Here is a 26,989-nt window from a genome sequence, read left to right as displayed (position 1 = left end):
AATAATATGATTATCTTTACTTTAGGAACTGTACAAATGTATTATATATATCACTAGATATTTTCGTAATAAAGGATTTTTCTTTAAAATTTGACATGCAGTGATGATAAGTACAATTCTTGTGAATAAAATAGCAGACGAAATATCTACGGAAGTGGCAAATACGGAAGTAAATGGGAGGGGGCGGGTTTACTGGACAGGCAGAATTACCGGACACTACTTATATACATTTTTGTAAACCATGAATAAAGGAATTATTGTGATCTGAAGCCATCAATTCCCTTACATACGAGGTTTGTAAAGGGATTACATGTATGTGCAAGAAAAGTGATGAATGAAAAATAAAAAATAGCTTACTTTTAGTTACGTTTCCAACAATTTGCAAGAAACAAGGTGTACATGTATAACAAGCTACAAGCAGAAAACACATGAAATATAGTTAATTGCAAACACTTGGCTTGAAAATAAGCCTTTACCACCCCCTTGTACAGTACTGAATGGGGCAGTTCAAAGATGAACTACATGTTAGCCTGTTTTCTTGTCTGAATAGGGACAACTTCATCATATGTGGACGAAGTCCTCAATAACAGTAGAAATATTAGTTCTAATCATTTGTCTCTTCTGGTATCGTTTGTCTCAGGGCATTGCTCAAACAGTCTGCACCGTTAACCACTAGTCCGATGCCCCAGACAAGTAAGTTTTTGCAAAAGTTTGTTCAGCCACATAAGAAACATGTTGGAAAATTGGTCTTCTGACTAGATGTTGGAAAAGATTTAGGTGCAGACTGCATAAAATATAAGGAAGGAGCATCATAGGATTTCCTGCAAATTTGTTGTGTCTGATTTAATACCTAAAGAATATTCTTTATATATACGATTTACTAGCAAACAAAGTGAGTTGCCTGGGAAAACTCACTTAATCAATCAGGGATATTTGTAGCTGATAAGGAGTCTGATAAACGAAGATTAATACATATATGTAATAAGCAGACTTTGTAGCTTTGTCATTTTAAGGTGTAAACTATTATACTTTTATTTAAATAATACTTTGATATGAAAAAAACCTTACTTGAAGATAGTGTTTCTTTATTTACATTGAAAATGATTTCATACATGTACATGTAACTAAAATCCATAAAACAGGACCAACATCAGGAACACAAGACAAATGGTAGTTACAAGACAACCCACAATTCAGTAATCTCACAATATATATTCCAACATACATCATATATATACATGAAGATACACTATGTGTGTGCTTTCTTGAATGGCACTCTTGTACAGTCTCAAAAATTGAAAATAAGATTGCCCTAACAACCCTTTTTTTCATGCCAGTGCAAATTAAGTGGCCATTGCGTACCTTTGTCCATGTGACCATCTTATTCTTTCTAAAATCAAACAATCCAGGAATCATTTACATGTTTGGGAAATAAATACATGTAGATACAAAAAAATAAAATCAACATGATCAAGTAGTAGTGTAGATTACAATGCCAAGAAGAAGTAGTTATCTACACAATGTGTTGTTTGATAACATTGTAAAATCTAGTATTTTTTTGTTAGCTCACCGGGGCCCGAAGGGCCCCATGTGAGCTTATGCCATCACTTGGCGTCCGTCGTCTGTCGTCGTTGTCTGTCGTCGTAAACTATTTAAAAAATCTTCTCCTCTGAAACTACTGGGCCAAATACTTTCAAACTTTAACTAAATGTTCCTTAGGGTATCTAGTTTATAAATTGTATCCGAAGTTTTGATCCATCGACAAACATGGCCGCCATGGCTAAAAATAGAACATAGGGGTCAAATGCAGTTTTTGGCTTATATCTCAAAAACTAAAGCTTTTAGAGCAAATCTGACATGGGGTAAAATTGGTCAAGATCTATCAGCTCTGAAATTTTCAGACGAATGGAACAACCCATTTTTGGGTTGCTGCCACTGAATTGGTAGTTTTAACAAAATTTTGCAGTTTTTTGTTATTATTTTGAATATTATTATAGATATATATAAACTGAAGCAGCAATAATGTTCAGCAAAGTAAGATCTACAAAAAAGTTAATATGACCAAAATTGTCAATTGATCCCTTAAGGAGTAATTGCCCTTTAAAGACAATTTTACACAATTTGTTCATCAAGTTTGCTAACATTTAAAAATCTTCTCCTCTGAAATACAGGTGAGCGATTCAGGCTCTTGAGAGCCTCTTGTTTATTAAAGTGCAAAATTTTATGTGTTAACATAGAGTACTTGCATTGTATATATAAATAGTATGGATAATTGCAGATGGGGCCAGGAGGAGAAAGTGGGGGGGGGGGGGGGCTTATTAACCAATGAGACAGCAACCCAAAGAACCCAAAATAAAACAATAATAGACATATACAGGTTTGTTAGATATGAAACAGTATACAGTTAGCAAAACTATAAAAATCAGTTGAAAAGAGCTTAACTCATCAGATCGATACAAAGCAGAAAAACATCTAACAAAAGCACAGACCGGACGTGGCAGGGAATTTATACATTCATCACAACACAAAAGACAAAGTACAGATCTTGAGTTGTATGTTTTATTTTATTTTACATGTAGATATAAAATGAATGAAGATACAGCAAGATTCAAGTGTGTAAAGAAAGGATGTAACTTTGATGGGGTCAAAGGTGAAGCTATTTATCATGTGGTCAAAGAACATGCTCCTATTCATACAGTGCCATTTTATTGTTCTCTCTGTGGGTACAGATGTTTCCGTTTACGACAGCTGCAAACTCATGTTCAAAAATGGAAATTTCACCAACGTTTATCAAGCGGGAGCCATGAAGATGATGTTAAAAGCTTGTGTATATCAAGCACCCCATATCAAGTCACATGGGGACCTGTCTATGATGGTAAAGTGGACCTCATAATAGTAGGTTTATTTTTTAGGGTTGTTAGTTTTATGCTAAAAAAAATACTATATAGAAGGGCAAAATGAAATCCAAAAGTTGATACATTGTAACATATGTCAAATATTCTATTAGGGCTAAATAAAAGTCAAAAGTTGACACATTGTAACATATGTCAAATATTCTATCAGGGCTAAATAAAAGTCAAAAGTTGACACATTGTAACATATGTCAAATATTCCATCGGGGCTAAATAAAAGTCAAAAGTTGACACATTGTAACATATGTCAAATATTCCATCAGGGCTAAATAAAAGTCAAAAGTTGACACATTGTAACATATGTCAAATATTCCATCAGGGCTAAATAAAAGTCAAAAGTTGACACATTGTAACATATGTCAAATATTCCATCAGGGCTAAATAAAATTTAAGTCAAAAGTTGACACATTGTAACATACAGTTGAACCTCGTTGTGTTGAACCTTGTTGTGTCGAAAACTCAGATGAGTTCAAGTAATTTCTTGGTCCTGGTAAAATTCCTGTTTGATCAATGCATATTTACCTCCAGATGAGTTAAACTCGGTTGATGCAAATACTCAGTTAAGTCAAGTAAACTTTATAGCCCCGTCAATGTAAAATTAATGTAAATTGACCCTGATGTCTCGAAGTTCAAAAGTAAGAAATTTCTAAAGATGCAGACAATGATATAATTCAAATTGGATGTATTTCTTATGCAACCTAATCATTTTCAAAAGAGATTAAAGCTGTGTAAACATACATGTTTGTATATAACTGTTAAAATGACATGTTTATGGTGACCGGTAATTAACACCTTTGTTAGTTTGCTTATCCTGAAGGCTTTTGCCTCTCACAATACCAATTGCTCAAATAGTTTACCAAATTGCAGTTTGAATTCATCTCCACAAACTGATCAACTGGTAAAATATTTAAGGTAATCGCTTAAGTGAAAGGTTTGTTAGAAAGAAGTGAGTGCAGTGAAATAAAAATTATGCTTGCCATCCAACTTCAGTTTTTATTTAATTTGTGTGTGTGTAATGTTATTGAAATAAAATAATCACCTACTATAATATAATTAAGGCACTGGTTTAAAAAGGTCTGAGTTTGACATGAAAACTTTTAAATTATCCTACACAAAGTTTATAAATAACCAGTTCAAAACATTGTTTTGTTGAATAATAATTTATAGCTTTGTTTTCTAACAGGAAGTTTTGTTTTTATACGACCGCAAAAAATTTTGCAGTCGTATATTGGTATCACGTCGTCGTCGTCCGAAGACAGTTGGTTTTCTGACAATAACTTTAGTACAATAAAATAGAAATCTATGAAATTTAAACACAAGGTTTATAACCACAAAAGGAACTTTGGGATTGATTTTTGGGGTTATGGTCCTAACAGTATAGGAATTAGGGGCCAAAAAGGGGCCCAAATAAGCATTTTTCTAGTTTCCAGACAATAACTTGTGGAACGGTGTATGGATCTCTCTGAAATTATACCACAAGTTTCCATACCATAAAGGGATGGTTAGGATTTGATTTGGGGGGTGGGGGGGTTATGGCTCAAACCGTTCAGGAATTAAGGGCAAAAAAGGGGGAAAAACATGGGTTTCCTGGTTAATGGACAATTAAGACAATTTAAAAGCAGTGTAAGGGAGGTAATCCAAACACAACATTTTGATTACCTCCCTTACACTGCTTTTAAATTATGTATAAAGAAAGAAACTAAATTTTCCAAAGAAAAAAATTGGGATCACAATTTATTTTGCTAATTCTTTGTATATAGTCTGAAAACAGATTTACTAAGTATTGCACAACAGCACAGTGTATTGCACAACAGCAAGAAATCTTCAATTGAATATAAATTCAAATCATACATTTGGATTCCAGACAATAACTTTAGTTTAAGTTTATGGATCTCTATGCAATATAACCAAAAGGTTCAATACCACCAAAGGAAGTTTGAGATTGTTTTTGGGGGTGATGGTCCAAACTGTTTAGGAAATAGGGGTCAAAACAAGCATTTTTCTAGTTTCAGGACAATAACTTGTGTATAAGTATTTTGATTGCTTTGAAATTGTACCAACAGGTTCAATACCATAAGTAAAAAAAAAAATTTTTGGGGTTCAATTTTTTTCCCCTCAAGATTTAAGAAATTGTCAATTTTCCAAAGAAAAAAATTGGCCCAGGGGGCACAATTTATTTTGCTAATTCTTTGTATATAGTCTGAAAACAGATTTACTAAGTATTGCACAACAGCACAGTGTATTGCACAACAGCAAGAAATTTTCAATTATATATAAATTCAAATCATACAACTAATTTCAAGTTCTTTGACTACATTTATTCCGTGTCAGAAACCTATAATCATGATAATGTGTCAAATATTTAATTACAATCCAAATTCAGACCTGTATCAAGCTTGAATATTGTGTCCATTTTTGCCCCAACTGTTCAGGGTTGGACCTCTGCTGTTGTGTCCAGTTGTGCTTGATGAAGCAGTTTATGAAATAGTTTGTGATCATGAGCACTTTATAATATGAATGTGCAACTAATGAATGAAATTTAAAAATGTAAATTTCAATTTATTGGCCTCTACATGCACAGAAATAAATAATTATTGGATGTGCTGATCACACTATAAATTCATAAGACAACAAATGGGTACAGTAGATTCCACCTAATCGAATATTCAGTTAGATGGAGTTATAGGCTATTGTAATGAATGTTATTTCAAAACTTTTTAAAAACCCTTTCCTATATCACATGTATATAGTTAAGCTAAATTTCATTATGTAATTAAGTATAAGAATATATTGGCCAATTGGATAGGTATATTCATGAAAATTGTATCAGAACCATGTACAATCGAATATTTTAAAATAATTTCAACTAAGATATAGACTAGTTCAGTTGTATTATTATTTTTCAGTATCAGCCAACAGTTAAGAATATTGGACTAACATCGTCAACCACATATAGTCAGCCACAGCAACCTATTAGACAGAACAGATTTCACGATAATCCAGCAACTACCTCTGCCTTTCAGCCGTCTTTCTCATCATCATCATCGGGTAAAGTCCATATCCAAGGAGTTATAGCCCAGGCTCAGCATGCACTGGATTCATTGGCTCCGGCAACTGGTGCTGTTGTTCCTTGGACAACAGGTATGACGGGACAACAACATTCTATTCATCCTCCTCCCATGCAACCGAGTGTTCAGCCAACAGGTGTAGTAAGCTATGCCAACCCTTATCTTCAATCTGTTAGTACTGCAGGATTCTATCCTAGTCAGCAATTTCTGCAACCAGGAGTAATGGCAACAACAGGTCTGGGAACTCAGGTAAAAATGAATTTACTTTAGATTTTCTTGGGGAAATTCATGTATGCCATTGAGTTACAATGTTTTCTTTTCTGTTGAATCGTTTATTTTTGTGGGAACCAATTTTCGTTGATAGAGGAAAAATTGTATTTTCATGGATACTAGATTTAGTGCTTTAGCTGTACATGTATTAGTTTACATATAAGCCTATAGAAAATGTGTACTTTGTTGAACATTGAAATTTGTGGTTAGCCTATACCCACATCTGAATCCGCAAAAATTGGCATCTTACAAATAATTATGATTTCACAGTAGTTGAACATGTACATGTAACTAAAGGTTGTGTTTATATGAACATGTACACTAACTTGACTGAGGCACATTTCACAGAGAATATAACATGTACAATGTAAAAGTCACAGAATTTATATAGGAAATTAATTTTTTTAATAATTAAGTTTTACCCTTGTCCGTCTGTACGTACGAACGCCCCAAAATTGGTTTCCGTTCTCTAACTTGAGTTTGCCTCAACCAAATGTTTTGAAACTTATACACTATGCTTTATACAACAAAACACAGATCAAGTTTGAATTTTGGTGGCGTCACTATAACCGTTCTAGAGTTATGCCCTTTTATAAATGGAAAAATTGCAAAATTTTTAGTTTCCGTTCTCTAACTTAAGTTTGCCTTAACCAAATGTTATGAAACTAATACACAATGCTTATTACCACAAAACACAGATCAAGTTTGAATTTTGGTGGCATCACTTTTACCGTTCTAGAGTTATGCCCCTTTATAAATGGAAAAATTGCAAATTTTTTAGTTTCCGTTCTTTAACTTATGTTTGCCTCAACCAAATGTTATGAAACTTATACACAATGCTTATTACTACAAAACACAGATCAAGTTTGAATTTTGGTGGCATCACTTTTAACGTTCTAGAGTTATGCCCCTTTATAAATGGAAAAATTGCAAAATTTTTAGTTTCCGTTCTCTAACTTAAGTTTGCCTCAACCAAATGTTATGAAACTTATACACAATGCTTATTACCACAAAACACAGATCAAGTTTGAATTTTGGTGGCGTCACTTTTATCGTTCTAGAGTTATGCCCCTTTATAAATCGAAAGATTGCAAAATTTTTAGTTTCAATTCTGTAACTTAAGTTTGCCCCAACCAAACATTATGAAACCTATACACAATATTCATTACCATAAAACTAAGATCAAGTACAAATTTTTTGTTTCCGTTTTCTTACTTTAGTTTGCCTCAACCAAATATTCAGAAACTTATACACAATGCTTATTACTACATAATACAGATTAAGTACGAAATTTGGTGAGAACACTTTTACCATTCTTGAGTTATGTCCCTTTATAAACATAAAAATTGCTGAATTTTTAGTTTCCGTTCTCGAACTTTAGTTTGTCTCAACCAAATGTTATAAAACTTATACACAACCGTTCTAGAGTTATGCGTGTTTACAAATAGAAAAATTGCTGAATTTTTAGTTTCTGTTCTCTACTTAAGTTAGCCTCAACCAAATGTTATGAGACTTACACACAATGCTTATTACCACAAAACTCAGATCAAATTCAAATTTGGGTAGTGTCACTTTTACTGTTCTTCAGTTATGTCCCTTTATAACAATATTTTTAAATATATATTATGTCTAGATTTACCAGACCAAATTGCTGCACAAAATCTGTGATCTATTTTGACCTTTAAAACCAAACATTTTAAATATATTTTTGTGTTATGTTTTTCTTACAGCGTTAAATATCTGAAATGATAGAGTTTGTCAATAAAGCATTGTTTGGCCTTTTTCTATGACCGCAAAAAATTTTTGCGTTCGTATATTGGTATCACATCGGCGTTGTCATCTGCGTCAGCGTCGTCCGAAGACATTTGGTTTCCGGACAATAACTTTAGTTTAAGTGTATGGATCTCTATGAAATTTAAGCAAAAGGTTCAATACCACAAAAGGAAGGTTGGGATTGTTTTTGGGGGTGATGGTCCCAACCGGTTAGGAATTAGGGGTCAAAAAGGGTCTAAAACAAGCATTTTTATACGCCCGATTACGGGACGTATTATGGTATACCGTTGTCCGTCTGTCCGTCTGTCGTCAACATGTCGGACATTTACTCAAAAACGCTTAAACCAATTTGCATAAAACTTTGGTGAATTGTTTATACCTATTGACGTGAGCTCCATTTCATTTTTTATAAATTTTAGATTTTACATTTCCGAGTTATGGGGTTTTATTCATTAAAAAAAGGGGGATTTTCCAGTTTTCAGACAATAACTCAAGAATGTTTTCACCAACTTGCAAGAAATTTTGGTTAATTATTTATATCTATTGACATGAGCTCCCTTTTGATTTTTATAAATTTTAGATTTTACGTTTCCAAGTTACAGGGTTTTATTCATAAAAAAAAGGGGATTTTCCAGTTTTCGGACAATAACTCAAAAATGCTTTCAGCAGTTCTCACGAAACTTTGATGAACTGTTGATATCTATTGGTGTAAGCTCCCTTTAGAATTTTATAAATTTTAGATTTTACATTTCCGAGTTATGGGGTTTTATTCATTAAAAATGGGGGGATTTTCCAGTATTCAGACAATAACTCAAAAATGCTTTCAGCAATTCTTATGAAACTTTGGTGAATTGATTATATCTATTGATGTAAGCTCCCTTAAGAATTTTATAAATTTTATTTGTTTATAGTCTGACAACAGATTTACTAAGTATTGAGCAACAGCATAGTGTATTGCACAACAGCAAGAAATCTTTAATTGAATATGAATTCAATTCATATAACCAATTTCAAGTTCTTTGACTACATTTATTCAGAAACCTATAATATGTCAAATATTTAATTACAATCCAAATTCAGACCTGTATCAAGCTTGAATACTGTGTCCATTTTTGCCCCAACTGTTCAGGGTTGGACCTCTGCGGGTGTATCCAGCTGTGCTCAGCGAAGCAGTTTATTCTAGTTTTCAGACAACAACTTGTGTTTAAGTGTATGGATGTCTCTTAATTTGTACCACATTTTACAAAAAGAAAATTTCTTCAAAATTATTTTTTTTGGAAAGAGAGAGAGGGGGGGAACAATTTTTTTTGGGGGGGGGCAATTTTTTTTCCTAAAAAGAAAATTTTTGGAGGGGGGTAAAAAAAAATTTTGGGGGGAGGGGTCAATTTTTTCCCCCTCAAGATTTAAGAAATTGTCAATTTTCCAAAAGAAAAAAATTGGGGGTCACAATTTATTTTGCTAATTCTTTGTATATAGTCTGAAAACAGATTAACTAAGTATTGCACAACAGCAAAGTGTATTGCACAACAGCAAGAAATCTTCAATTGAATATAAATTCAAATCATACAACCAATTTCAAGTTCTTTGACTACATTTATTCTGTGTCAGAAACCTATAATGTGTCAAATATTTAATTACAATCCAAATTCAGACCTGTATCAAGCTTGAATATTGTGTCCATTTTTGCCCCAACTGTTCAAGGTTTGACCTCTTCTGTCATATCCAGCTGCTCTCGGCGAAGCAGTTTATTCTCTGCTCTATGCATTTTGTACTTGATACTCAGAATAAAAATATATCCAATATATTCAACTTTAATGGAAGATATATAATTAATGCAACTGAATTCCCTGATAATAAATATGTTCCATATTGGAACAGATACAATACTTTGGTATAAATAAAAAATGTTTTAAGAAAATAAAACAAATGTCCAACTGACCGTGCCCATTTTAGGTTTGAAATCGGAAATACAGAAAAAAAAAATTCTTGACATAACTGAAGGATGATAAGAAATGGTTGGCATTAATACAAATGTGAAAATATAAAAATGAAACTAGGTTTATCTGCTTTACACAACAGTTACATATACATTGAACATGTATTTACAAAATGTGCTTAGTAGTCAAGAGTAGTAAAAGATTGACCCTGGATATTGTTGAATAAAGCAGATGCAAGACTTTCATGCTATTTATTTTGGGCAAATTTATTTACTACCAAGCATTTCTCATTGGTAATTGTTAAATCAAACAAAGTTTTTAACTATGATACTTATTTGATATTTCAAATGATATTTTCATGATGCAACATACATTTGTACTCATGTAGCATGGTCAAGCTTTCGTTATTTGAATTCAGAATGTTACATTTCATGGAGGGGTGAGGGTGAGGGAGAGTTTTTAACATTAAGCTGAAAAAGAAGAACAGTACTTTTTATACGACCACAAAAAAATTTTGTGGTCGTATATTGGTATGACGTTGGCGTCGTCGTCGTTTTGTCGTCGTCGTCGTCGTCCGAATACACAATGGTTTTCGCACTCTAACTTTAGTTTAAGTGAATGGATCTCTATGAAATTTTACCATAAGGTTCAATACCACAATAGGAAGGTGGGGATTGATTTTGGGGGTTATGGTACCAACAGTTAAATAATGAGGGGCCAAAAAGGGGCCGAAAATAAGCATTTTTGTAACTTCCAGACATAACTTGTGTGTTATTGTATGGATCTCTTTGACATTGTACTACAAGATTCCATATCACAAAGGGTCGATGATGGGATTGATTTTGGGGTTAATTTCCTCGAAATTTTAGGAATAAGGGGCCAAAAGGGGGCAAAAAACAAGCATTTTTCTAGTTTCATGACAATAACTTGTGTGTAAGTGTATGGATCTTTCTGAAATTTTACTACAAGGTTCCATTTCGCAAAGGGAAAGCTGGAATTGAGTTTTGTGGTAATTGCCCAAAACGTTTAGTAATAAGGGGCCTAAAAAGGGGGGAAAAATAAGCATTTTTTAGTTTCTAGACAACAACTTGTGTTCAAGTGTATGGATCTCTCTAAAATTGTATTACAAGGTACCATACCACAAAGGCAAGGCTGTTATTGAGCTTGGTTTGGGGGGGAAGGGGGGGTGATGAATCATAGGGGGGGGTCAAAAAAGGGGTAATTATTTTTTTTCGTTTAAGGAATAAGGGGAAAAAAGGTTAAAAAACTAGGGTTTCCATTTTAATAGACAAATAATTGAGTAAAGAACATTATTTAAAAGCAGTGTAAGGTTGGTAATTCAAACTCATTTAAATATCTCACCTGCACTATGTTTGAATTATGTAAATTGGAAATTTGCCAATTATTTTAGTATAATAAACTTCATTGGAAATTTGCCAATATAAAATTTTGCTGATGAAGGTTTTTTGTTTACCTTTAGTCTGACTATGATGTCATTTTCTATTTTAATAGCCTTATGATGTACATGTAGTTAAATTTTTTTTAATACTTTTATGATGTATTTTAATGCGCTTTTATGGTTGCAAATTTATTGTTTTAATATAATAAACTCCATTGGAAATTTACCAATAGTTTGTTTATTTTTAGCTATGACTATGATGTCATTTTCTATTTAATTTTAAGGTTACAAATTAATTTCAGTTTTAAATATTATTGTAAAATGTTTGCCCAAAACATTTATTAATAAGTGGCCAAAAAAGGGGGCAAAAATAAGCATTTTTTTAGTTTCCAGACATTAACTTGTGTTCAAGTGTATGGATTTCTCTGAAATTGTACTTAAAGGTACCATACCAAAAAGGGAAGTGGGTCAAAAAATTTTTGGGGGGGGGATTTTTTTTCCTTTTTTTTTTCTTTAAAATTTTCCATTTTAAGTTGGTTAATTCTGATCACAAAGAGAAAGTTGGAATTGAGTTTGGGGGATAATTGCTCAAATGTTTAGGAATAAGGGGCTAAAAAAGGGGTTAAAAATAAGCATTTTTTTTTTAGTTTCCAACAATTGTGTTTAAGTAATTGGATCTCTGTGAAATTGTACTGCAAGGTACCATACCACAAACTGAAGGCTGGGATTGAGTTTGGGGGGGCGTGATGTGTGAAAATTTTCCACTTAAAGTTGGTTAATTATTTCTGATTTAGATATAAAAGCAAATAATAATGATGTGGTTTGATTTTATCAAAAACTTAAATTGAAGTTATGTATATTGTAAATTTAGGTTACATTGGAATTTAAGAATTGGCTTTGGGGTAGGGTTATGGCTCAAACCTTTAAATAATAAGGGAAAAAAAGGTGAAAAAACAAGGGTTTCCAGGTTAATAGACAAATAAGTACAAAACATTATTTAAAAGCAGTGTAAGGTTGGTAATTCAAACTCATTTAAATATCTCACTTACACTGCTTTTAAATTATGTAAATTGGAAATTTGCCAATAACTTTATTGTTAATAAATGCATTGGAAATTTGCCAACAATTTTAGTATAATAAACTTCATTGGAAATTTGCCAATATAAAATTTTGCTGATGAAGGTTTTTTGTTTACCTTTAGCCTTGACTATGAAGTCATTTTCTATTTTTATAGCCTTATGATGTAGTTGAATTATTTAATACTTTTATGATGTGTTTAAATGGGGTTTTATGGTTGCAAATTTATTGTTTTAGTTTAATAAACTCCATTTAAAATTTGGTAATAAAAAAAATTTTTGTTTATTTTTAGCTATGATTATGATGTCATTTTCTATTTTACTTTTATGGTTGCAAAGAAATTTTTATTTTTAGATATTACTGTTAAATGATGCTGATTAAGGTTTTTGCTATGTTTAGCCATGACTATGATGTCATTTTCTATTTTAATATCTGTCATGATGTATTTAAATGGGCTTTTATGGTTACAAAGGAATTTTATTTTTAGATATTACTGTAAAATGTTGCTGATTAAGGATTTTGTTTATTTTTAGCCATGACTATGATGTCATTTTCTATTTTAATACCTTTATTATGTAATTTCCATTTTTAGATATTACTGTTAAATGATGCTGATTGAGGGTTTGAATGCTGGGATTGATTTTGGGGGTAATTGCCTCCAAATTTTAGGAATTAGGGGGCAAAAAACAAGCATTTTTCTAGTTTCATGACAATAACTTGTGTGTAAGTGTATGGATATTTATGAAATTGTACTACAAGGTTCCATATCACAAAGGGAAAGCTGGAATTGAGTTTGGGGGTACTTGCCCAAAACGTTTAGGAATAAGGGGCCAAAAATAAGCATTTTTCTAGTTTCCAGACAATAACTTGTGTTCAAGTGTATGGATCTCTCTGAAATTGTACTGCAAGGTACCATACCACAAAGGGAAGGCTGGGATTGTTTTTGGGGGTAATTGTCTCAAAATGTTAGGAATTAGGGGCCATAAAGGGGCAAAAAAACAAGCATTTTTCTAGTTTCATGACAATAACTTGTGTGTAAGTGTATGGATCTTTATGACATTGTACTACAAGGTTCCATATCACAAAGGGAAAGCTTGGTTTGAGTTTGGGGGTAATTGCCCTAAACTTTTAGGAATTTGGGGCCAAAAAGGTGCAAAAAACCCAAGCATTTTTCTAGTTTCCAGACAATAATTTGTGTTCAAGGGTATGGATCTCTCTGAAATTGTACTGCAAGGTACCATACCACAAAGGGAAGGCTGGGATTGAGTTTGGGGGTGATGAATCATAAGGGGGTTTCAAAAAATTTGGGGGGGGATTTTTTTTTCCTTTTTTTTCTTTAAAATTTTCCATTTTAAATTTGTTATTTCTGATTTATATATAAAAGCAAATAATAATGATATGGTTTGAATAGGTAAATTAAAAAATTTTAAGTTCTTAGACTACTTTCATTCTGTGTGAGAAACCTATGCTGTGTCAAATATTTAATTACAATCCAAATTCAGTGCTGTATCAAGCTTGAATGTTGTGTCCATACTTGCCCCAACTGTTCAGGGTTCGACCTCTGCGGTCGTATCAAGCTGCGCCCCAGCGGAGCATTTTATTGTCATCTGTACAACAAATTCTACATCTGGGGATCATGAACATTATGGTCTTAGTGTAAAACACCTTAACTTTAGCAATTTTTCAAAACAAGTTAGGTTAATTTATATTTTGTCAGAAGCTATTTGTGAAAAAAATCCATGTTTAAAAAATTATGACTTTACGCTAACATACACCTGACTTCTGTTCAGCTAAGAAATACATATAAAAGGTAACAGGGATCACTACAAATACTGAATAGTACAAGAAAACCACATTAACAACCAAAATCAACTCCTCAAAAAAAAAAAATGTTATATTGGAATCTGAATGTCCTGATACAATATTAATGACCATTCTGATCTTCATTTTTGTTCACAGGGGATATGGGTTTATACTCCCTGTCAAAGTATTCAATCAAATTGTAGGATTTACTGGGATATTTCACTCCAGTATAATATATGTGTATGGACTACTACATGTTAACATGTCAACAAAAATAACATTATGAGTCATATATTCATTTGATGTATTGCCTTCTGGTGTAATGCAAAAAATAAAAAATCAAGGTCATTGTGTTTAGAATTGAGATGATATATGTCATATTTTATTTATTAAAGTTAATGATCTTGATTTTAACTGCAGGGTATACATACTTATTCAAATTCTAATCTACTTGGTAAAGCAGCTGTAAATGACCAGTTTACTCAAAGACAAACTGGTTTAGGAGGAAGTGGACAGTTATCCCCAAAGTCTGGTACCAGTCAGAGATATTCGAGAATAACCAATCAAACTCAAGATTATCAGTCACATGATTCTAGTAAAAGAACATCCAGTTCTAAATCACATGACCATGTAACAGCAAATAAACAGGAAAGGTCATATGATAGGTCAAGAGGTGATGGTAAAGACAGGAAAAATTATTCAGAAGAGAGAACAGATCAGCTTAGTAAGGAAAGAAGAGAAAACCACCATAGTACTAGAGACCAGAAAAATTATTTGGACGAAAAGAAGGATTACAGAATCAGTGATGAGAGGGATAATTATCATGATGCTAGAGACAGAAGAAATTATTCAGTAGAAATAAAACAAGAAAGGAGAGAAGACAGATGGGACGATTATCAGGATACTAGAGACAGGAGGAGTTATTCAAAAGAATTGAAAGACCAGAGAAACACAGATAGAAGAGATGATTATTATGATGATGGAGACATTAAAAGAAATATTAGAAAGGTTGATCATAAGGACACAAAAAATCATTGTCAATATGATAATGTCAATGATTATAGAGATTTGAGTATTGGTGATCATATGGACAACAAAAATGTCAGCCGATACGAAAATAGAGATATGGTCAGTGATTCCAGAGATTTTAGAAAGGAGGATCATATGGACAACAAAGATGGCAGTCGACATGTAGAGAGATATGACATCAGAAAAATGGATGCCAGGAGGGACGATCGACAAATTGAAAGATATGACGTCAGAAAACAAGCTGACAGAAGGGATGATCGCCAAATTGAGAGAAATGATATCAGAAAATTTGATGACAGAAAAGATGATCGACAAATTGAAAGATATGACATCAGAAAACTTGATGACAGAAGAGATGATCGACAAGTTGAGCGATATGACATCAGAAAACCGGATGACAGAAGGAATGAACGACAAATTGAGAGATATGACATCAGAAAACATGATGACAGATTGGATGATCGACAAATTGAGAGATATGACATCAGAAAACATGATGACAGAAGGGATGATCGACAAATTGACAGAAAAAATACTCAACAGCAAGGCAGACATTCTGATCCTGCTGACAGAAGGAGAGTTAATCAACTGGATGAAAGAGACAGAAGAGATGACAGGAAAGAAACAGCCTGGAGAGAAGACCATTGGTTTGTAATATTAAAGTTCATATTTACTACATGTATTATATATCAAAATTGCTTATGATTTGTAATAAATTTCTTTATGTGTGTGTTAAATCAAATCATTTGAACCAGGAGAATGAATGTGATACATGTACATGTATCATGGCATGCAGTTCTAATATTTTTCCTATTTTCCCTTTAGAAATACTTATTCCATATACTGCCCACATTTAAAACGGTGAAAATTTTGATAATCAATCTGTAATTCAATCTTTCAGACAAGGTGGGTACTGGTACTTTTTTGTACATGTAGTTTTCATTAGGATGATCATTTTGATTATCAAGAGTTTTATACAGGGATATCACATAAATGACTACAAAACTTTAAAAAAAGTCTTTATTTGGAAAGCAACTTTGTACTTTAGACTTCTCTGTTTGTTTATACATTCATACATTTATCTATATATATATATGTATCAATTCCACCTTCATGCCTAATATATCATGTACTGTGTTACAACTCTAGATTCTACTGATGAGGAAAGGTAACACTAGGTCACCAAAAAGCTGAATTATTAGTTCAGTCTAGGTGGCCGTGTGGTCTAGAGCGCTGGACACAGTGCAGGTGGTGTTGCCTCAATATCCTATTAGCATGAGTTCGAATCCTGGCTAGGGAAGAACAAAAATTTGCGGAAGCAAATTTGCAAATTTAACATTGTTGTGCTGATATTTAGAGTAATTATATATACATGTATATATATGCATTATTAAAGAAGTAGCTATAGGTATTTCGTTAAATTCAAAATTGTTTTTGTAGGAAAAGTGGAAATGATTCTTTAAAATCTAAGGGAGATAATCGAGACAGAATACAGGATGATTCAAGAAAAGCTAGCAGACAAGATTATGACAATAATGATAAAAGGAGGAGAGAAGATGACAGATCCAGAGACAAAAACTATATAGACAACAAGTCAAGCAGAGACAAGCGTCATACCAACAGGTTTGAGTCTTATAATACAAAAATCATTTAATTTTTAAAACAAATCTTATGCCCTTTTGAGAAATTACATACACCGACTTCTCTATTAAATATATACAGAAAAAAATATAGAATGTCTTTTGGGAAAATTATTGTTTGTTTATGATGACCTTCACTGCAAAGCGCAGATCTTTAAAATTCATACAACAGTACTTCATAAACACAAATATTTCATAGAAAATAAAAGGATATGGAGTAAATGTACATGGGACAAAATCGCACACAATACATGTATTTATTTACTATACATGTATTTATTTACTATCCGATATTATAGGTTATTACATAGTCTTTTGAGCAGCACAGTCAATACATGCAGATTACTGTGCATTGTCTTGCCTGAATGTATTGTTTTTTGGAGGGCATGTGATACAAAAAAGATCTCTAGTAGATTTTTCCTTAAAATTTCGACTCAGTGTCTATTTTGATATGCACTATTGAAATATATCATAATGACTTTCTTTTCGAGATATTTCAGTTTTAAATTTACATGTTTTATGTCAAAACACAAAAAAAAAATTCATTTTTCAATACTTTTCTGAAAAAATAACACACCTTTCAAACAGAAAGAGATATTTTCACCCTATTTTTTGCAAACTGTTCCTTAATTCATAAAATGAAGCGGAATGCGGTGAAAAATTTGTGAAAACATATATATATTGGAAATTAAAATCATAGACAATTTTCTTGCCAATACAAATGCATATGTAGAAAATTCTGTCCATGATAGTTTCTTTCAATTTCGAAATAATATTCTTGAAAAAGTACATTGACGATTACAAAACAAATGAGGGTCCATATTCTCATACTTAAGCTAGAAATAGAAAACCTAGTTTCCTAAATGCGGGAGAACCATTTCCATCTTTTGGCACTAAATTGAGTCACAGTGTATTCTTAATGCAACATCGTCATGCAATTTTCCTGTTGTTCATCAAAACATTATACGAATACATGTAACTGTCATATACAAATTTATTGATGATAGAAAAGTAAACAGTCTTCATTTGTCTCAAATTTTATGGCCCTGCAGTAAATTCCGTGTGCTCAAATATACAACATATTCGTTTTCCTTTGCAGATACTTTCAAATTCATGTAACTGATCTGATGACATCAGTGATTTTTCTGCAAATTTTGATTGCTTATCATAAGCAAAGACGGGAAAACAATTTGGACAAATTAAATAAATAAAATATTATCTGCCCTTGCTACTGTATTGTATGCCCTTAAATTCAGAAATCAATCCAGGTACTTCATATATGAAAAGCAAGCAATATATCCTCTAAATTTTAGAATTCATTCATACATTTTTGTATTATTCAAAATTATTAGTCAATTATGTGTTCTACAAGGATCACCAGTCCTTACATTTGATACCTTAATAACTAAAATATGTTCTACCTAGTTTTATATTTACACCTATGTGTAGGAACCATTTTGTTTTAAATATGTACATCTTTCCAGTATGATCTTTTTTGACTGGGCCCGATTAGGTGGTGATACATCTTACAAAGTCTATCTGAATCATTTTGCAAAGAATTCCTCTCAAACCGGTGCTAAGGGCCATCTTAAACTTGCAGTGAGGTGAGATTTTTTTTTTGCTCTGTGTTGAAGGCCTCACTGTGACTTTGATATGAAGAACAGCAATAAAAGCACTGTTCCTTTGATTTTTGTGTGTTTTTTGCTGTGCATGTACTGATTTTATATCATGGATGGATACCTCATAACCTTTGTTTTCAAATTAAGGTAATGTTATAATGCAAAAAATGCTACAGGTTGTTCATTACATTGTTAAAAGCTCAATTTTTTTTCAGAATAATAATTATTTATTACAGCATTGCTATAAATGCACTCGTTTATTCCTGAATTTAAATTATTTTAGTTTCTTAGAAACCAACCTTGTACAAGCATGATTGTTTAGACAGAAATAGAGTGTTGACACTATTATTTTATTTCTTAAACATGTTGAGTTTAGCATTTAGGTTTTTATTGTGTATTCATAGTGTTGATAAGCCATATACAAAAATCTTTATATCTTATACTCAAATCTCATCTGAAATTTGCAGATTTTATTTTTTTTTATTAAGGGGAGATAATTATTTTTTTATTTTATTTTGTGGGGTTTTCCTAAGGTAAAATATTTACTGTTAATCATTTATGTGTGTCATTAAGTGGAATCTGCAGGATATGTGATTCAGATTATCAAACAATTTGTGAATTAGCTCAATTTCTACAGTATTTGTTCCATTTCAAATCAAGATCTCAAATTTTGACCGATCTGATAGCCTTAATTTAGGTATTCTAAAGATACTACATATGCACAATTAAACTGAAAAAGATGATGTTTCCTAGGCCCTTTTTTCATTAAAAAATTTGAATTTATTTCAGAGCTTTTAAAAAACACATCAATGGTTTCTTCTATAAATCTACAAAGCTGATAAATTACATAAAACTGTTCATTTTTCAATTAAGATTTCAGTACAAGACATTTTCCTGGTCAGTTTTGAATTTAGACAAATAACATTGATACTTTTGAAATATTCTTCAAACCATTTTTACCCTGACAGCCCAGAAAGGAAGAAATTAAAGACAAAGGATAGTGGTAAGGTCTCACAGAAATCCCATCGCGATGATGAAGACAGTGGTCTAGATACTGATTTTAATGAATATTACGATGATTTAGAAGAGGAAATTCCTCAGTGGCTTAGATGCACACCGTCTGATGCTCAATTCAACAGAGATAGACTGGTAAGTTCTGAACACATTTAACTGTGAGTATTAGAAGGGAAGGTCTTATCTTTGAAGAGTTATACTGCAGGTTTGTATAGAAAGATTTTTAAAAACAGTAGATTCAATGGAATGTATGATGAAAATGGCTTGCAAGGAATAATCTGAAAATATAAGAGAAGATGATGTATCTCTTTGTTTCATTCTTCAACTTTGTTAAGGACATTTACCATATTTACATATGTGATATGTCATGTGAAGCGCAGTGATTTTTATGCAAAACCTACAATATTAATGGGGCAAAATGTTTTCTGATCTGTGCTTCCGTACGTTCTTCGATCTCTTCATCAGTCCTTCTCATATAAGGATAAAGATTTGGTATCAGGTAGTTTTGGGTCACATCAATTTAGTACATACGTTCACTATGAAGTTAACTGTTTAATGTGTATATACAAAATTACAGTTTTGACCTAGATTTTGTGGTTCACTGAACATGGAAATGTGATAGTGCAAGTGAGTCATAGTGTCCTGTAGACACACATTCTTGTCTTATTTAAGATCTAGCATACATTCATTAGGAATAAGGAGTCAATGCAAGCCTTCCCTTTAAATTACAAAAGGGACACAAAAAATATGATTATTTTCAAGTTTTGGAAATTTTTTTATGTACCCTAGATAGTGTAGAACTGATATTGAACATAAAAGTAAAACCAATTATTTGATATAAATGTATAGCTTTCCCTTTCTTTGATTGAATAATTTTTAATTAACAAGTTAAAGTGTTAGGTCAAAAGATTGACCTAAATAGATGAATCCATTCAAATTTTACCATGAATGAAATAACTGAATTTTATAAAAACTTGATTTATCTACAGACACTATATTTTACACGCTTGCTTTCTATATTGTTTAGTGTCCCTTTTTGTTATGAAGTGCAATTAATCAAAATGGGTTTCAGAATGACCTGTTGTAGATTGTGGACCAGCTTTTTATATCACATTGCATGAGGAATTTGTTAAATAATTAATTTCTATATGCATTAAAAATATCAGTAATTTGAATTTTCATTAAAACAAGTTTTTCATTAATAAAGAAAAAATTTAAAGTTATCTTTAAAAAGCATGAGCCTTATATTGTGTTACTATCTCATTATTATATGAATAGCAATGCAGCTATGTCCTTTGGTTACAGGTGGATAGTTGTCTCATGGGCAATCATACCACATCTCCTTATTTTTATATGAGATGATTTGCCATAGGATGTTGAACACTAACTATTAATAAGAAATTAACGCTTGTTTGAAATGCAACTTCCAGGAGAGGCTAAAAATAGAAAAAAAATTAAAAAAATACAAACCCTACATGTATGTATAAGTTTTCTATTATCTTTGACAGAAGCTAGTGTTTCCCCCAATTGAGAGTCAGAAATTTATTTCTCAGCAGGTAAAAAATGGGAACAATTTCTATTTCTCATCTGTCCATTTAACTGACATGCTAATTTGTATGCAGCAGTATTACAGCCTGCACCAAAATCTTTTCCAACTACTAGTGCGAAAATCAATATTCAAACATTTTTCTTGTTGTGTTGAAACAAAGTTTGGCCAATACCTACTAATACTAATCCGAATATAAAACTTTACTAGTCTGGGGCTGGGGCATTGGACTAGTAGCTAACGGTGCAGATTGAGTATTTGATATATGATTAATATTTTCAGAAATGTAAATGATAATTGGAGAAATATGAGAAGTTGTAAAAACTTGTATACTTATAAATGTATTAGATTTAAGAAAAAATGCTTGTTCTTTTAGATGTTCAAAGACACAACTTTAATCTATGCCTGCATCGGAGGAAGAGATTTACATGTTGGACTGGATTGTGATGAATTTCATCTGGTTCCTGGTGCCATTCTTTCCCAATTGACAAATGAGGCATGTCAAAGAGCTTCTGAAATCCCAGGTCACAAGACCGTTTACTTCATTACAGGTATACCTGACCTTCTGACAACTCTTACATCACCCGGTTACGAGGAAACTATATTTGAAGATCGTAATCTGTTTGACACATTTTATAGCCAGATGAGACAAACCGAAGCGGCTTTAAAAATTCATAATTGTCATGTTGTTTTTGGTACGGTTGCAACAATGAGTCTAAAAGATTATAATGCAAACAATAAAAAGCTTCGAAAGACATACACGCTCAGGTTTGAGAAGAGTTATGCCGAAATGCAGGACAGTCTCCATCGCTTGCTGAAACAGATTAACCATACCATCACCGGTGTCAACACACGACAGAAGTTACTAACGCCATTTATTCATTCCCACCTCTGCAAGCGAGAAAAAAACAAGACCAAGTATCGAATGGACAAGTTGCTTGATGGATTGAATCCATGTGGAACTATTGTGGATGGGTGGCGGAACACCTTGAACAGAACTGTCCAGAGAAACAAAATTATGATGACCAAACCGGAATTTCTAATGAAGATGTAAAACATGGCTGTGTCATTGGACACTAGACTAAATTTTTTCACTTTTGCGTAAATTTTCAAATATCTTCATTAGATAATGGACCAAAAATAGAGATGAAGACATATCAAGCTTTTTTTATTTGGCAGATAAATTATACACTAAATTTGAAATAAGGTACACATGTAGAGGCAGAAATCTTAATAGAGAAAATTTGCATTGCTAACTGAAAACTTGGGTTCATCTTGAAAAGGATTTGTCCTTTAACTTGTAAATCTGCTTTGTGGCTTTGTAATAGATGGATCAGAATAAATCTACTGAATTTGAATGTGGAAGATATGGATACAGAAAGGAGAACTGGAGGTCCTAGATGTCTTTAAAATAAACTATGGAATTTTTTGGGAAATTGGTTGTCATTGATTCAACTGAACCAGAATATGATAAAACACATGAAACACAGTTCAAAAAAATGCCAGAAGTCAGCATTGAAAACATATAGTAAGATGTTTAATGAAACTGGACTACAGTAGCAATAATATGATTTTGATTTAACAGAGCAATGGAGAGATACTTTGTTGTTTGGAAATTATTACATTAGAAACTATATTCCCATGCAGACTGTAGGTATGTAAATTGAAATGTACACATAATGGTCTTTAAAGCAGACAGTTCATATACCAGTATTTGATCACATATATATTTAAGAAGAGAGAGAGACTCATCTTGCTGGCAGGTACCCAATGTTGATGGTTACTATTTATAAAAATGAAGCTGTTATGGATTTTTTGGGAAATTAGAGTTGAAACCAGAAAGCAAAATATTCATTTGGAACCTGCAGCTGAAAATTGGATGAAGAAGGGTTAGAAATATGAACTAGAAACAATCAACTTAAAATTTTAGAAGTACTTTTGTAACTTTTTATAGAAGAGCAGTTTCTCCAGAATCAGACAGTCAATATATTAGGCATGTTGGACAAATATTTACAGCAATGTAGATTCAAACACATGAATTTCCTAGATAAAGAGGCATTTTAACCTAGAAAACTGAATCCAGTTGGGGATTTGGTAAGAAGACACTTACCCATTAAACAAGCTCCAAGCTTTATAGGGGGAAATCATATAGAGTGGTTTATAATTTGATATATAAAACTTGAGTTTTGTCTCAAGCTTCCTAAAATTTGTAAATCTGCTTTGTGATTTTGTAATAGATGGATCGAAACAAATCTACCACATTTAAAGTGCCAAAGAAATGGATACAAAAACGAGAACTGGAGATCTTAGATTAGAAAAAAAAGTAGGGAGACAGTTGGAAAATTGTCAGAGACAATATTTTTGGGGGGAATTGTATTCTTGCATCAATTCCCCTCCTGCAACCATGATATAGAAATAGTAGCTGTAAAGTGCCATAAATGTTCAGCAACGTGATGTAACTTACAGTTTGGCATGCATTTTTAAGGCATGATATAAAATTGAAATCCAAAAGGTAACTTTCAAATAGTTTGTTTAATAACAAACTACAACCTTCTGATACATCAAATGAAGAATTAAGACTTTGTCGATCCAATGCTTTAACCTGATGCATCGCTGAATAATTTAGAGAATTTCTATTAGATGAGATTTTGGTAAATACGCAGTAGTCAAATTATTACAGAGAAGATGCAGGTACAGGATTTGTCAATTTAAAGGTTCTCTCACAATTTGCAATGATGGAAAAAATATTTGATGGAAGAAGTGACGGAAAAAGTAATTTGATGGAAAGACTGATTGAAAATGTTATTTTGATGGAAAAAGTTATTTTGATGGAAAAAGTTGTTTTGATGGAAAAAGTTATTTTGATGAAAAGACTGATGGAAAAAGTTATTTTGATAGAAAGACTGATGAAAAAAGTTGTTTGATGTAAACAATTATGGAAAAATTGTTTGATAGAAAAAGTAGGGGTGAAAGCAATTTGGTGGAAACTGCGATGGAAAAAGTTATTTGATGGAAACAGTGATGGAAAAAGTAATTTAATGAAAACAATGATGGAAAAGTTATTTGATAGAAACAATGATGGAAAAAGTAATTTGATGAAAACAATGATGGAAAAGTTATTTGATAGAAACAGTGATGGAAAAGTTATTTGATGGAAACAATGATGGAAAAATTGTTTGATAGAAAAAGTAATGGAAAAAGTAATTTGGCGGAAATCACTATGGAAAAAGTTATTTGATGGAACAGTGGTGGAAAAAGTTATTTGATGGAACAGTGGTGGAAAAAGTTATTTGATGGAAACAGCAATGGAAAAATTTATTTGATGGATACAGCAATGGAAAAAGTTATTTGATGGAAACAGTGATGGAAAAAGTAATGTAATGAAAACAATAATGAAAAATTTATTTGATAGAAACAGTGATGGAAAAGTTATTTGATGGAAACAATGATGGAAAAATTGTTTGACTGAAAAAGCAACGGAAAAATTATTTGGTAGAAACAATGACGGAAAAAGTTATTTTAATGGAAACAGTGATCGAAACAATGATGGAAAATGTTTATTTGATGGAAACAGTGATGGAAAAAGTTATTTGGTGGAAACAATGATGAAAAAATTAATTTGGTGGAAACAATGATGGAAAAAGTTATTTGATGGAAACAGTGATGGAAAAAGTTAATTTGAATGAAAACAGTGATGGGTAAAGTTATTTTGGTGAAAACAGAGATGGAAACAGTGATGGAAAAAGTTATTTGATGGAAAGAATGATGGAAAAAGTAATTTGATGGAATTAATGATGGAAAATTATTTGATGGAAACAGTGATGGACAAAGTAAATTTGAATGAAAACAGTGATGGGTAAAGTTATTTTGGTCGAAACAGAGATGGAAACAGTGATGGAAAAAGTTTTTGATGGAAAGAATGATGGAAAAAGTAATTTGATGGAATTAATGATGGAAAATTATTTGATGGAAACAGTGATGGAAAAGTCATTTGATGGAAACAATATTGAATTTACAGGAACAAATTATTTAATGCAAACAGTGATGGATGAACAAACAGATCCCGAGTTAATGGATAAATTATACACAAATGCTTCTATCAGAATATTTCTTTATTCAATGAATATATATGTATCAAGAATATTTTTTTGACGATTCTAGGGTGCTGTCGGAATGAATGTTGTTTAAACTATTTTCTTTTGCTCTCTTTAATTATAACTTCGTGGGAGAAAAAGGTTTCATTGTTTATGGAAAAGTCTTCTTTTGCTTATATATGCATTTGAATTATTATGAGAAGTCATTAACAGGAGAATGAGTGTATTTTTTTTAGTATTTCTATCAGTATAAATTTAGTTTCTCATACAGCATTAGATATCTCTTTTTTTTGATAAAAAACAATATCATTGTTCACAGTTAGATGTGTCCGTCCGTCCGTGTGTCCGTTCGGTCTTGTTAGCGCTCTCACAGGTACAATTACTGCCAGATTTTTATAAAACTTATACTAAGGGTTAATATCAGCAATATCTCAGACAAGTTTTATAATGGTGGCCGATTGTCTTTTTTTAAAAGAGTTATGCCCCTTGGAAATATTAAATTTATGGTAAATGGCCTCGTTATCGCTCTCGGGTGTACAATTCTTGCCAGATTTTTATAAAACTTATACTATAGGTTAATATCATCAATATCTCGGACAAGTTTTATAATGGTGGACGAACGACTTTTTATAAAAGAGTTATGACCCTTGGAAATATTAAATTTATGGAAATGGCCTCGTTAGCGCTCTCATAGGTACAATTCTTTTTTTTTAAGTTATTGCCCCTGGATAGATAAAATATGTGCAACGGGGGGGACATTGGAACTCTGTTCTTTTATTTAGATTTCAAAATTGGGACAAAGAACATTTTCCTATATGCCATTCACTTACTGGAAAACTTGTAATTTCCTCCTGAGTGGAAAGAGGCTAGGGATCTAGGGGGTTCGATTTTAATATGTGTAAATATCTCTAGCAATATTTTCAATAATTTTTCATTGAGAATGAATTTTTAGGGAATTTATGTTATTTGAAATTCTCTATTATTTTTTCAAGAATTTTAGAAGGATGCAATAGAAGAATCATGCTTTATTATATATTATCATGTTGCAAAATTTACTTTTATGTCTTCAAATATATTTCTTATATATTCAAGTTTAATGTATTTGCATTTATTATGTGTTGTTATTCCTATGAAATCTTTTGAAACTGTTAAATTTAGAATTTACTTATAACATTGTATCACCCACCTGAAGTTTTTTGTTCCAAAACAAAATGTATAAGATTAGAAGGGTTGGAAGTCGTTCCTCCCTCTCAAGATCAATCATTCACGATAGAAAATTGAGAGAGTTTATTTTCAAAGAGACATTGAATTACCAATCTACTCCATTTTTACAATTTGTATTCCAACCCTTCAAAATCATTGTACCTAGAACATGCCCATTGAATTTACATATTTTCTTATGCTTTGTTGTTTGAATGTGTTTTGCTTACCCCATTTAATAAAAATAGTTATCTTATACTACAAACAAGAAAGTTGTAAATATTCATTTTTCATCTACCTTTAAAATGCATAATAGATGGTATCAAACTCATTCTCTGACACTCTGGTGTCCACCTCATTCTCTGACACACTGGTGTCAAACTCATTCTCTGACACTCTGGTGTCAACCTCATTCTCTGTCACATTCTTACCATACTCATTCTCTGACACTCTGGTGTCAACCTCATTTTCTGATGCACATAGTATCAAGCTTATTCTCTGACACTCTGTTGTCCACCTCATTCTCTGTTACACTGGTATCAAACCCATTCTCTGACACTCTGATGTGAGTGGTGTTAACCTCATTCTCTGACACTGGTGTTAACCTC

General features: G+C 32.1%; 1 protein-coding gene across 13 annotated transcripts in view; it reads left to right on the top strand.

The window, feature by feature from the left end:
- The first annotated feature begins 2,582 nt into the window (after positions 1-2,582).
- LOC127729958 (zinc finger CCCH domain-containing protein 13-like) overlaps positions 2,583-26,989 on the top strand; it is a 30,986-nt gene continuing 6,579 nt past the window's right edge. Inside the window, exons 1-7 of one of the 13 annotated variants that reach the window (XM_052237955.1) lie at positions 2,583-2,895; positions 5,819-6,229; positions 14,660-15,915; positions 16,709-16,891; positions 19,496-19,676; positions 21,464-24,117; positions 24,732-26,295. In XM_052237955.1, the coding sequence (XP_052093915.1) occupies positions 2,587-2,895; positions 5,819-6,229; positions 14,660-15,915; positions 16,709-16,891; positions 19,496-19,676; positions 21,464-22,141 (3,018 nt within the window). In that variant the 5' untranslated portion in view covers positions 2,583-2,586 and the 3' untranslated portion in view covers positions 22,142-24,117; positions 24,732-26,295. Of the gene's footprint in view, positions 2,896-5,818; positions 6,230-14,659; positions 15,916-16,708; positions 16,892-19,495; positions 19,677-21,463; positions 26,296-26,989 lie in introns of those variants that run through there. The other 12 variants (XM_052237952.1, XM_052237954.1, XM_052237953.1 and 9 more) reach the window with 12 other exon arrangements.

The sequence above is a fragment of the Mytilus californianus genome, unplaced genomic scaffold (assembly GCF_021869535.1).
Source record: "Mytilus californianus isolate M0D057914Y unplaced genomic scaffold, xbMytCali1.0.p SCAF_2, whole genome shotgun sequence".
NCBI lineage: Eukaryota > Metazoa > Mollusca > Bivalvia > Mytilida > Mytilidae > Mytilus > Mytilus californianus.
This window is presented reverse-complemented; position numbering and strand designations above follow the sequence as displayed.